Source organism: Cydia strobilella, chromosome 20 (assembly GCF_947568885.1).
Source record: "Cydia strobilella chromosome 20, ilCydStro3.1, whole genome shotgun sequence".
In the NCBI taxonomy this organism is placed as follows: domain Eukaryota; kingdom Metazoa; phylum Arthropoda; class Insecta; order Lepidoptera; family Tortricidae; genus Cydia; species Cydia strobilella.
In genome coordinates this window covers 5,254,886-5,267,520 of record NC_086060.1, presented here as the reverse complement: position 1 = coordinate 5,267,520, position 12,635 = coordinate 5,254,886, and the positions used below count along the sequence as shown (strand labels likewise).

Sequence of the window (12,635 nt, the reverse complement as noted above, 5' to 3'; positions counted from 1 at the left end):
GGATATAACCAAACGGAGTAGCGATTAACAGGCTTTCCCCTCTGTCGAAAATAGTCGGCCAATGGTCATACACAATGTATGGACTGACGTTTATCTGACATGGCTATTTTTTTTTTTTTTTAATTTATTGAGAAACAAACAGTCTTAAAGTAAACATAAGCAACTTAGCTAATAGCTACAAATTGATTTTTTATAGACCTATAGTTTCCTAATTCACATATCGAGGTACAATTAAAAAGTAATGATAAATAGTGCAAACTTGTAGTACCTAGTAGTTGTACATAATCAAAATTACACAGGTTTTTTTTTTTCATATTGTCAGTATGCACAACTTTTCATAGTATCGTCTTTCCTATTTACTTGCAAGAAAATAATGTTTCACAATTTATTTATTTATCTCTTTCTCTTTTATGACGTCTTCACATGCTTATTATGTTTATTATTTGTTTTCATACTATCTCTTTTATAAAGCATGCACTGTATGCGATTCTCATTGCAAGGGTATACAGCATAATTATCTATTCTGTAGCGCTACAATATCTCTTCAATATATCATATATTCACTCATTTATTATTTTATTCATTATTTCTTTCAGGATACAAGGTATATTTTTATTATTATTTCTTTCTTTATTGCGCATATATTATTTATACCATTAATTATTACTTAACAGGCAGTTCTTTTAACACTTCCTTTCTTTAACAAACATACCACGTGTCCAAGGACCTTCACGAAAGGTAGCTCGACCGAATCATGATCAGGTAACAAGGATTTCGTGCCTGCCCTTGTATCCCCGTGTACCTTGCTACATTATTTTAATTCACACAACAGGTCCCTTCGGGCCACTGAAGCTAACGAATATCATTACTACCGCTCTCATATAATCTCTTTTAAAATAATTAATTTTCCTCATAACCTAAAAACAATTATTATCTGCTTCATATTGCTCACAAACCATCAAAACTATAACATATAAGGATTTAATTCGATCTTAGGTGATCAGGCTAATTACATCATAAAACTTATCTGCTTAGCTTTGCCATCTTTAACACAACTTTATAAACCTCACAATTTTAACCTTCTATCTTCGCGAATTTTCTCTTTAAACCAGTCCTTTACATTATAATAACTTCATTTTCTAAAATAATCATTTAACTTCACTTTACAAAATGTTACCTACGAACATTTAATTTTCCATATCCCATAGAAAAATAATATCAAGTTTTATTTCATAGACATATCATATTATTGAACCTTTTTCCGTTTAATCTTTGTTACATATTATATGTATTCCACGTTTAATTTTTCTATAAATATCACTTATTTTCTTCCTCGTTATTTGTTTATTATGCATCAAGTCCGTGTTAACAAAGTAAAATCCGGTAAAAAAATTTTTTTCTTAATATAAAGTGCAAGTTAAATACCCACATGTACACTTACAAAAATAATTAAAATCTCGAACACAATTATTGAGTGTACCTTAATATAATAAGAGTCCATTTCTTCTTGTCCATTTGGGTCCACTTAGAGTCATCCAGCCGCGCCCACAGCTTTCGTTGCTGGATAGCAATGACTGTCATCAGTCATCACTCATATCACATACACACATGGCAGTCTTGGTTCGCGGATATATTTTGATTTTGATTTTTTTATTTATCCGAATAGTTAAATCACGTTTCTACCTTCACGCCGATATAATTTTCACATAGTTCTATTTACGTTATATTGTCAAACCGGCGCTGATATATCACTTGCCTTCTCCACATAGTAAGCAGTCTTGTTTTATTTCACATTATGTTTAAATATCACTAGAGTCCACTTTTCCACACATTAAGGTTTATTACTTTTAGTTTATTATAAAATTATTGTTTGTTTTTCACTTTCAAAGTTTCTGCTGTTTTATATTTTAGTTTTCCACTGTTTTTTTTTGCGAATGTCCACATATTAAGTTTTAAATTATTTTCTTGAATTTTTCACACTTGAATCTTTGCCATTGAAGCGCGTCCTGCCAGTGCAGAACACCTACTGCACCGGCAGGCGCCATATGGCGTAGACTTTACGCCGCTGGCAGGATCGCCATGTAAGGATGGGACCCAAGACAGAAGTAAAACACAAGACTGTCGGTTAAATACTGAAGATATAATGCCTTAATTTAAAATATACAATCCTTTATATACTAAATTATCTAGGTTAACTATGAATCACACTACTTGGGAGGTCTACACGTGAAAGGTGTCAAATGGTTGTTAGAGAGTCATCTTACATTACTTTCCGTATATGGATTACATTCCTAACCTAATATGGGGAGAGTCGTCTTACATGACTCTCCGTATATGGTACCGCTAAGCTATATGATCCTTATGATCTAATTACATGTTATTCGAATCCTATAAATACCTAATATTCTAGGCCTACACTTCACAATAGTATACCAACTAATACAATAGCATATAAATGTATAAACAAGAGAAAAGACTTATACTTACACTTTTCACTTACTTAGACTTAAATTACTAAGATTACAAGTACTTACTATCGGGTTGCTTGCAACATTTCACCCTTATTTTAATAAAGAATATACAGTTCTTTTAAACAAGCCTAATGAACTGCTAAACAAATCTGCGTCCATACACTTTTCATTGTACTGCCTACACGCGCGCCCAATATACGAATGCCGTGCGTGTTTTGTTCTGCTGTTAGGAATGCTAAATAATGCCTTACTGCGACAACTACGTTTATTCCTACGGGGGACACGAAAGCACATTTTATGTAATAAATCGGGGGCATCTACAACATTATTAATAATTTTGAATAAAAATGCTAAATCTGTACAGGACCGTCTAAGTGAAAGTGGCTGGATATTATGATGTGTAGCCGAGGAAGCGTAATTTACATAGTTACGACCCACTCGAAATTCCAGTGCTTTAACGAATTTTTTCTGGAGTCTTTCAATTCGGGTCTTATGGACATTAAAGAGAGGATTCCACACTACAGAAGCAAATTCCAATCTACTGCGAACGTAACTATAATAAAGAAGTTTATAAGTGAGAGGTCTTCGAAAAGGTTTTGCTACACGAAGAACGAAACCCAGTAGTTTGTATGCTTTGTTTAAAATATGATCTATATGAGGGTTAAACGTTAGTTTTGCATCCATTAACACCCCTTGGTCACGTATAATATGTTGTCGTGTTAGAGTACTGCCGCACAGCCGGTAACTGAATACAATGGGATCCCTTTTCCGAGTGAAAGTAATAACTGAACATTTATCACTATTTAAAAACAGATTATTTTCAATACAAAATGTTTCAAAACTAGTTAGATCATCCTGCAGTAGGGCACAGTCAGCGTCTGTTTCAATGACTCGAAATATTTTAGTATCATCAGCATATAAAAGAGCTTTCGAATTTGTCAGACACTCCGTGATATCATTTATATATAATATAAATAATAATGGACCCAAATGGGACCCTTGAGGGACACCTGAGGTGGTTATTTTGAAAGCCGATGAAAAACCTCCGAGTACAACACTTTGGGACCTATTTTCAATATAAGATTTCACCCATCGAAAAATATCCCCATGGATGCCAAGGTTCCAGAGTTTCACCAGAAGCGTATTGTAAGAAATTTTGTCGAACGCTTTGGCGAAGTCTGTGTAGACTGCATCGACTTGATGCTTATTATCCATTGCATCTCGTATGACTTCACCAAAGGACAAAAGATTACTCTATGTTGACGTTATTTTGCTATTTTGACGTTACGTATACATTGATGTTCCCCTCCCCCGTAAAAATTGGCAGAGTTTTGTACAGCAAATGACAGACGTGGCGGCTCCGTTTGGTTACGTCCTCCTAGGTCCATAGTATGAAAGTTGTTAATTTTCCAGCATCTTTGTCCGGCATGTCGCCATTAGCCCGCAACACGCCGTCCCCCGGCGGGGAGTCGGTGCCGGCGCGCGCGGCGCCGGGCGGGCTGGAGCCGCTGTTCGTGGCGGCGCCGCCCAAGGCGCAGCGCGTGCAGCACTCGGAGGCCTACATCAGGTACCGACTATCCCGTCCTACCCTACATACATTAGCCCGCAACACGCCGTCCCCCGGCGGGGAGTCGGTGCCGGCGCGCGCGGCGCCGGGCGGGCTGGAGCCGCTGTTCGTGGCGGCGCCGCCCAAGGCGCAGCGCGTGCAGCACTCGGAGGCCTACATCAGGTACCGACTATCCCGTCCTACCCTACATACATTAGCCCGCAACACGCCGTCCCCCGGCGGGGAGTCGGTGCCGGCGCGCGCGGCGCCGGGCGGGCTGGAGCCGCTGTTCGTGGCGGCGCCGCCCAAGGCGCAGCGCGTGCAGCACTCGGAGGCCTACATCAGGTACCGACTATCCCGTCCTACCCTACATACATTAGCCCGCAACACGCCGTCCCCCGGCGGGGAGTCGGTGCCGGCGCGCGCGGCGCCGGGCGGGCTGGAGCCGCTGTTCGTGGCGGCGCCGCCCAAGGCGCAGCGCGTGCAGCACTCGGAGGCCTACATCAGGTACCGACTATCCCGTCCTACCCTACATACATTAGCCCGCAACACGCCGTCCCCCGGCGGGGAGTCGGTGCCGGCGCGCGCGGCGCCGGGCGGGCTGGAGCCGCTGTTCGTGGCGGCGCCGCCCAAGGCGCAGCGCGTGCAGCACTCGGAGGCCTACATCAGGTACCGACTATCCCGTCCTACCCTACATACATTAGCCCGCAACACGCCGTCCCCCGGCGGGGAGTCGGTGCCGGCGCGCGCGGCGCCGGGCGGGCTGGAGCCGCTGTTCGTGGCGCCGCCGCCCAAGGCGCAGCGCGTGCAGCACTCGGAGGCCTACATCAGGTACCGACTATCCCGTCCTACCCTACATACATTAGCCCGCAACACGCCGTCCCCCGGCGGGGAGTCGGTGCCGGCGCGCGCGGCGCCGGGCGGGCTGGAGCCGCTGTTCGTGGCGGCGCCGCCCAAGGCGCAGCGCGTGCAGCACTCGGAGGCCTACATCAGGTACCGACTATCCCGTCCTACCCTACATACATTAGCCCGCAACACGCCGTCCCCCGGCGGGGAGTCGGTGCCGGCGCGCGCGGCGCCGGGCGGGCTGGAGCCGCTGTTCGTGGCGGCGCCGCCCAAGGCGCAGCGCGTGCAGCACTCGGAGGCCTACATCAGGTACCGACTATCCCGTCCTACCCTACATACATTAGCCCGCAACACGCCGTCCCCCGGCGGGGAGTCGGTGCCGGCGCGCGCGGCGCCGGGCGGGCTGGAGCCGCTGTTCGTGGCGGCGCCGCCCAAGGCGCAGCGCGTGCAGCACTCGGAGGCCTACATCAGGTACCGACTATCCCGTCCTACCCTACATACATTAGCCCGCAACACGCCGTCCCCCGGCGGGGAGTCGGTGCCGGCGCGCGCGGCGCCGGGCGGGCTGGAGCCGCTGTTCGTGGCGGCGCCGCCCAAGGCGCAGCGCGTGCAGCACTCGGAGGCCTACATCAGGTACCGACTATCCCGTCCTACCCTACATACATTAGCCCGCAACACGCCGTCCCCCGGCGGGGAGTCGGTGCCGGCGCGCGCGGCGCCGGGCGGGCTGGAGCCGCTGTTCGTGGCGGCGCCGCCCAAGGCGCAGCGCGTGCAGCACTCGGAGGCCTACATCAGGTACCGACTATCCCGTCCTACCCTACATACATTAGCCCGCAACACGCCGTCCCCCGGCGGGGAGTCGGTGCCGGCGCGCGCGGCGCCGGGCGGGCTGGAGCCGCTGTTCGTGGCGGCGCCGCCCAAGGCGCAGCGCGTGCAGCACTCGGAGGCCTACATCAGGTACCGACTATCCCGTCCTACCCTACATACATTAGCCCGCAACACGCCGTCCCCCGGCGGGGAGTCGGTGCCGGCGCGCGCGGCGCCGGGCGGGCTGGAGCCGCTGTTCGTGGCGGCGCCGCCCAAGGCGCAGCGCGTGCAGCACTCGGAGGCCTACATCAGGTACCGACTATCCCGTCCTACCCTACATACATTAGCCCGCAACACGCCGTCCCCCGGCGGGGAGTCGGTGCCGGCGCGCGCGGCGCCGGGCGGGCTGGAGCCGCTGTTCGTGGCGGCGCCGCCCAAGGCGCAGCGCGTGCAGCACTCGGAGGCCTACATCAGGTACCGACTATCCCGTCCTACCCTACATACAACCGTTCACAGCGCACCACCGCACCGGGAGAACGGCTGCCAACCGACGTAAATCTGACTAAAGGCTGGCGTCCACTAGACTCGCCGAGGCGAATCGAATCGCAATAATTCGCCTTCTATACATTTACTATGAATGGTAAATTCGATTCGACGCGCCGCGGCTCTTCGTCAATAGCCGCAGTTTCATAGTAAATGTATAGAAGGCGAATTATTGCGATTCGATTCGATTCACCTCGACGAGTCTAGTGGACGTCAGCCTTAACTTCGACCAGCGCGCCATCGAGATATCTCAGGCCATCTGCGGGTTGCGATCCATAGAACGCAACGCAACCAGAGAACGTACGTATCCTTTGAAGTTGCAGGAACCGGCTCCCGGTCTATTTACGTCAGTTAAATTTGATTAATTAAAATAAGAAATTCCAAATACTTAAAAATGACGTATGCCACTTGAAAGGCTGTTCGTGGCCTACAAGGAAAAAACTGAACCCTTATAGAAGAGACTCCGCTGTCCGTCTGTCCATCTGTCTGTCACCAGGCTGTATCTCGTGAACCGTGATAGCTAGACGGTTGAAATGTTCACAGATAATGTATTTCTGTTGCCGTTATAACAACAAATACTAAAAACATAATAAAATAAACATTTAAGTGGGGCTCCCATACAACAAACGTGATTTTTTTTGCGTAATGGTACGGAACCCTTCGTGCGCGAGTCCAACTCTCACTTGGCCGGTTTTTACTATAATGCGCATCCACACAGAACGAGCCGCCTCGCGAAGAAATTGCCCGAAAAAATGCGGCCCGAAGCACGTCTACACAGACCGAGCTGCTACGCGCGGCAATTTCCTCGCGAGGCGGCTCGTTCTGTGCGGATCCGCCTTGAAAATAATTAATTTACACACATCTAACAATTATTCCTCTGCCATTCCAGATACATCGAAGGCCTCCACTCCGAGCAAAAATACATCACTCCCTGGGAAAAGTCCCTCACCCCCATGCCCATCAACCCGGACCCGTCCCACTTCAACATGCACAAGATACCCGCCCACTGGATGACAGAAGACTCCATCAACGGCTACCTGTCCCAAGACAAGACACTCTCGGAAACTGACATTCATAAGATGGATAATAGCGCCAAGATACTGAAGGGGCTGTGCGCGCTAAGGGACTTTATGATGAAAGATGCGCTGTGCATTTATAAGAATCATCTTTGATATAAGAAGCATTGAGTTCAGTATTTAAAAGGGTCAGATTCTGAGGAACATGGGAATTTCAATTAAAAAAGTGGAAAAAATAAACCGTTATACATACGTAAATATAAAGAAAGATTATGAGGTGTCTTCTACACACTTATTCTCGTGACGTCACATGTTACTAAGAAATTAGGACGCATAGTTTTTGTACAAATAGCGCAACATACGAGGTCTGTTGGATAGATATCTGTGCAGAGAGTAGATTAGTATGGAGAATTGCTTTTCGCTGTTAGTATTCATACTTTTAAAGTTCAGTGCAATTAAGTATGGTAAAAAGCTAGTAAAAGGTATTTACTGATTACTGAGACGTGGAAGTAGGTAATAAGTGAAGTTTTTAATGAGATTTTTTTAAGACAATTAGTTATATAATAAGTTGACAATCGTGTTTTAAAATATTGACATAATAAAATTACTTATACCCACATTTGTGTTTTGATTGTTCATAAAAAAAGACTAGATATTTTTGATAATGATAACCTATTTTTTTCTATGAGGTCTAGATAATGAGTAAATAAAAATTCACATAAAGCTAAAATAGTATATTAATATTAAAATATAAATATGGTTACACGAGTAAGCTTAAATGGCATACATGAAGCTTCACAAGCGACACATTTAGGTTATCACATTAATGCGGATCCGAGCGCCCCCGATGAATGAGCGAGATATCGCTATATACGTGTATAGCGACGTCCCGCTTGCACACCGAAGCGTTGTAAGGTTCCGCGTACAATGTGAAGACCGCCTTATACTCCCCCCTCCACTTCCTCTTTTAGCAGCCTCACGAGGTGGTTGAACTTCTTGCCTTCGAATATGAGGACCTGAAAGTAAATACAATAATTGTTTACTTATTGTATTAACCTGGACTTTTTCTTTGAATATAAATGATAATAAGTACTTTTCTCAAAATAACTCATGCGTTTTTTATTGGCTTGATGGTGGTAGTTATTGATGTGCGTTTACAAATGATCCCTTAAAATCGGTCAATAAAGGTTCACTTGCAAAAAATTGGCGTTAGCTTTACGATGACTCCATCGTGAGCACCTGACAGACTGATCAACGTGGCGGTTTACTATGAAACTTTCCAATTTCCATACAATACAAATTTAGCGAACTCTTCAACGATGACAAACAGTTTGGTGCAACCGACCCTTAATTTACTATGAGTAAGGGTCTGTTGCACCAAACCGTCTGTCACCGTTAAAGAGTTCGCAAAATTTTATTGTATGGGAATTTTTATAGTTCTCTGCTGAGTGATTTTGATCAATCTGTCAAGTGTGGTTGGTAAAACTGGCCCTAAGTGTAGTTGTACCTTTCTGCCGGGCGTCATGGCGCCGCCCTCGTACTCCCACTGCGAGAAGTCCACCTGCTCCGACACGTCCACATCGAAGCTCGCCAGCGCTTCGTCCGCTAGCGGCTTCTCCTCCTGATTCGCGTACAATATTTCTGATGCTTCGTCTGAAATAGAAATAAATGGTTTTATCAAGACCAAATGACAGACACATGTTTTTGTAGATTGTAAACGGACATATAGTCTCCTCAATATCGAGGAAGTTAAGAAAATTTTTTTTTCTTAGAAGTTAATGACTAAGTCTATCATTAAATAGTGGTCATTTACAGTACAAAACCAGCACTGGCAACAGAGAGTGCACCTTCCGTACGAAAATCGTGAGTTCAAACTGGGGTTCATATTAACAAACTTTACAAATTTTTCTACTAAAGGAAAACATAGTAACGAAACCTTGATACATTTGCAAACAAAAACAAAAAAAAAAACATTTATAAAGTTCCCAAATCTGAATTCGGCTAGTGGGGTGCCTTTCCCTAACAATCTCATATAATTCATAAGGCCTAATCCTACCACTGAAATGAGGAAAATGTATAGGATGGAAACAAAATGTGCTTACCTCCAGTGTTGTATGTTTTGCATATCCATATGAGGTACTGGAATGTGTAAGGCATGTTCTTTTTGATGGCCTTGTCCAACTCTGACTGAAGAGAAGAGAATAGGGGCACACTGATGGCTGCGGGAATGTTCAGGATTCTGAAAGTAATGTAAATATTCATTTTGTTTAGTGCGTACAATTAATCCATAGACAAATGAATACTTAGATGCATAAAGTGTTTGCACAAAATATGGTCAAATCATACTCTAATATTTGATAGTCCAGTTATGAATAAAAAATTATTCAACATTTACCATATATAAAAAAATACATTGCTGTGGCATCAGTAGTTTTGACAATACTGTGGGACTACACAAACATACTCATTCATACAAACACTGCTACAATCATAACCCTAAAATTGACATTGTCACTAAAATTATAGTGTGTAAAATAGAAAGCTGACATATTGCGACAAGAAAGTCAAAAGATATAGCTATGTAGTTTCAGATAACCATAAGGTGACAAGACATACCTTTCATTAATCACAAAACCAACATGGTTGGAGTCATCGGACAGGATCTTTTTGATGAGAGCTTTGGTTCTGTCGTCGGCATTGTCCTCTGCAAGCTGGTTTAGGAGGGCTGTGACTTGCTCTATCGCCGGCTCTTGCTACAAAATACGAATTTAAATACGAAATTATTATGTACACCTCAATTAACATAAATGCAGTGAAATCTGGACAAAGTTTTGAACGTAAAAAGTAAATAATTTTTTTCACTGAAATTATATCTAACTGCCAATTTAAAGTCTTTATAACTGTCAATTAATCTGATAAATTTCACGGGCATTGGATTCTCTCTTGAAATTATGGTCAATCTAGAGAAGAACACCATTGTGAAACAAAACTGTATGTAATTTCTCCACTTTCTCCAGTACTCATTTCCCTATGGCCGAAAGCGAAGATAGTGGGACATTTTGTGGAAGCGGGTTAAAGCTGTAGGTATGTTTATTTGCATCCTTTTTTCTTTAAAAAAACTACCGCTAGAAAGTCTGGTTCAGGGAAACATTCCAGTTCTAGTTTGATTATATTGATTAAAGAAAATGAAGGCCTGTATGAATATTTATGAAACTCACTCGCGCCACTACCACAGAGGGTCTGAGGTCTGAGGGTCTATCGCGAAACAAGAAAATGGAAATTTCGTTATCTCTCTTGCATATTCGAGCAATGAAGAGGCAGATAGCGAAATTTCGGATTCGCGTTTCCCGGTAGATCCTCTGTAAACAAACCGCCTTGATGCATCAATGTCATATTTTATTATCTCTGAAAACTTGTCAAAAACCTGTTAAAGGTACAGTATGTATAAGTTACTCTATGGTTTACTAAAAAGGCTAGTCCTGCACTCTGGTGGCAGAACATTGCAGTAATATCCCCTATTGCATACATACATTAATGGCTCTAAGTGCTCTAACATCATGGCAAATATTCCTAACCTTTCTCTTAGTGATGTTAATAACAGTGGTGACTCCAAACACTCCGTCGCTGCCGTCATCCTCATCATCATCATCTACAGGGTCATCTAGGCACTGCTTCACCACGCTGCCAACGTAATTTTGAGCTGGAATAGAAGTATAGATAATATAACTGTAGGCATATAAAAATCTATGTAAACTATTCTAGGAAAACGAAAACTGGACAAGTGCGAGTCGGACTCGCCCACCGAGGGTTCCATACTTTTTAGTATTCGTTGTTATAGCGGCAACAGAAATACATCATCTGTGAAAATTACAACTGTCTAGCTATTAATTATATATTAATATATTGGGATAGTCTTGTTCCGTCTGGGAGGGCCAGATTGTAGTCACTTTTAAACTAAAAAAAAAGTGACAAAGCCCACCAGTGGTGGAGCCCGGATTTGAACTGGCATCTGTAGTTATCGCAGCTAACACCATGAACCCTAGGCCATTCTGTCACAGTGGTAAAAACTATTGAATTGTAGCTAATTGTAACTAACAACTGAATTATGGCTACAATATTGTGCAATACCAATACTTACAGATTATAATTTGCGTAAGTGCTCCCAAGTCCACATTTGTTTTGAGGAACAGTTGCCTCAGAAGCTGCTTTATGCCATGGAAGTCACAGTCTTCTGGGTTGCGTCCTTCAAAATCTGCTTGAAGTTCCTAAGATAAAATTATGAGATAATCACAAAAAAACATACATCAGTCTAACTATAGTTTGTCACTGTAAAGGACTGTCTCATTTCAAACAGACAGAGAGAATCATACTATCTTTGTCTTACACTAATACTAGCACCCAAAAGAAAAGGATGAGTATAGTTTTATTTGTTCTTATTTACTGACAATTTGGTTTGACCAACTTAGAAAAACAAGATGCAGTATGGTCTAAGGCCTGAGCTTCATGAGAGGGACAAATTGAAAAAAATAAAATAAGTCACAACTTCACCTAATTACAAATTGCAAAGTAAATTTACTCATATTTTGCACTGTTTTAGTTCATGGCAATGTGCACCTGCTTGAACTCGAACAATGAACAACAATTGAAAATAAGTGCAAAACGAGTTACAAGAGCGGCGCAACCCGACACCATCTCATTGTTTACGATATTTACGAGGTCTGGTTTCTGAGCGCCGAGCTCAACTGGAGCGTTACAAGTACCCTAACATTACTTTACGTAGATAAACAATGTTTTAAATAATTAATTTACATCTCTCAACTGCTAAGTTTGAACAAAATCCTGAAAAATAAATTGAAGTTTTTGTTGTTCCACCATGTGTATTTTTAGGTTATATTGTGTCTACCTTGTCTCCCACGAAGTTCCCATCGGAGTCGAAATCAGAATCTCTCTCACTGCCAGAATCCTGCTCTTCTTCGCTCCCGCTCTCCTCGTGATCTATTTCCTTGTGCTTTTTGTTAGACATATTTATTTTTGCCGGCACACACAGCTTGATCGCACGCGAAAATACGCAGTCCTGAATCAAAATTCAAAAGTCAAATCAAAACGTCAAATTTAAGAGCTTGACGTTTAGACAAATGTTGCCATGGATGTGCGTTTTTTTAAAAACAATTATGGCCTGGATGCGCATGTATGTGCGGCGTTAACGCGTTTTAGCGGGATGTGGCTTGCACACGCTGCATGAAGCATTGCGCATGTTGGGATTTGGGATATTTGCGCGTGCTATGTTCATAGGCCAATCAACAAGAAGGTATAAAGGGAAATGCTTGGAACACAATTTTTGACTCGGTAACTTTGTTTGGACTAAGAAGGTGAACATATCAAAAGTCCCCGGCCGTAGTAGCCCTT

At 43.6% G+C, this 12,635-nt stretch overlaps 2 protein-coding genes across 2 annotated transcripts in view; one reads left to right on the top strand and one right to left on the bottom strand.

Moving 5' to 3' along the window:
• Window positions 1-7,396, top strand: part of LOC134750776 (protein polybromo-1) — a 43,237-nt gene extending 35,841 nt beyond the window's left edge. Inside the window, exons 32-33 of the mRNA XM_063686018.1 lie at window positions 3,885-6,144; window positions 7,103-7,396. Of these exons, the coding sequence (XP_063542088.1) occupies window positions 3,885-6,144; window positions 7,103-7,385 (2,543 nt within the window). The 3' untranslated portion in view covers window positions 7,386-7,396. The remainder of the gene's footprint in view (window positions 1-3,884; window positions 6,145-7,102) is intronic.
• Window positions 7,397-7,948: 552 nt separating this feature from the next.
• On the bottom strand, window positions 7,949-12,300 carry LOC134750540 (protein BCCIP homolog). The gene is made up of 7 exons (XM_063685738.1): window positions 12,133-12,300; window positions 11,368-11,494; window positions 10,805-10,929; window positions 9,846-9,982; window positions 9,332-9,468; window positions 8,737-8,882; window positions 7,949-8,245 (listed from the first exon to the last, which is right to left on the bottom strand). The coding sequence occupies exons 1-7, from the start codon at window positions 12,250-12,252 to the stop codon at window positions 8,171-8,173; spliced, it is 867 nt and encodes a 288-aa protein (XP_063541808.1). The 5' UTR covers window positions 12,253-12,300; the 3' UTR covers window positions 7,949-8,170.
• Between the last annotated feature and the right edge of the window lie 335 nt (window positions 12,301-12,635).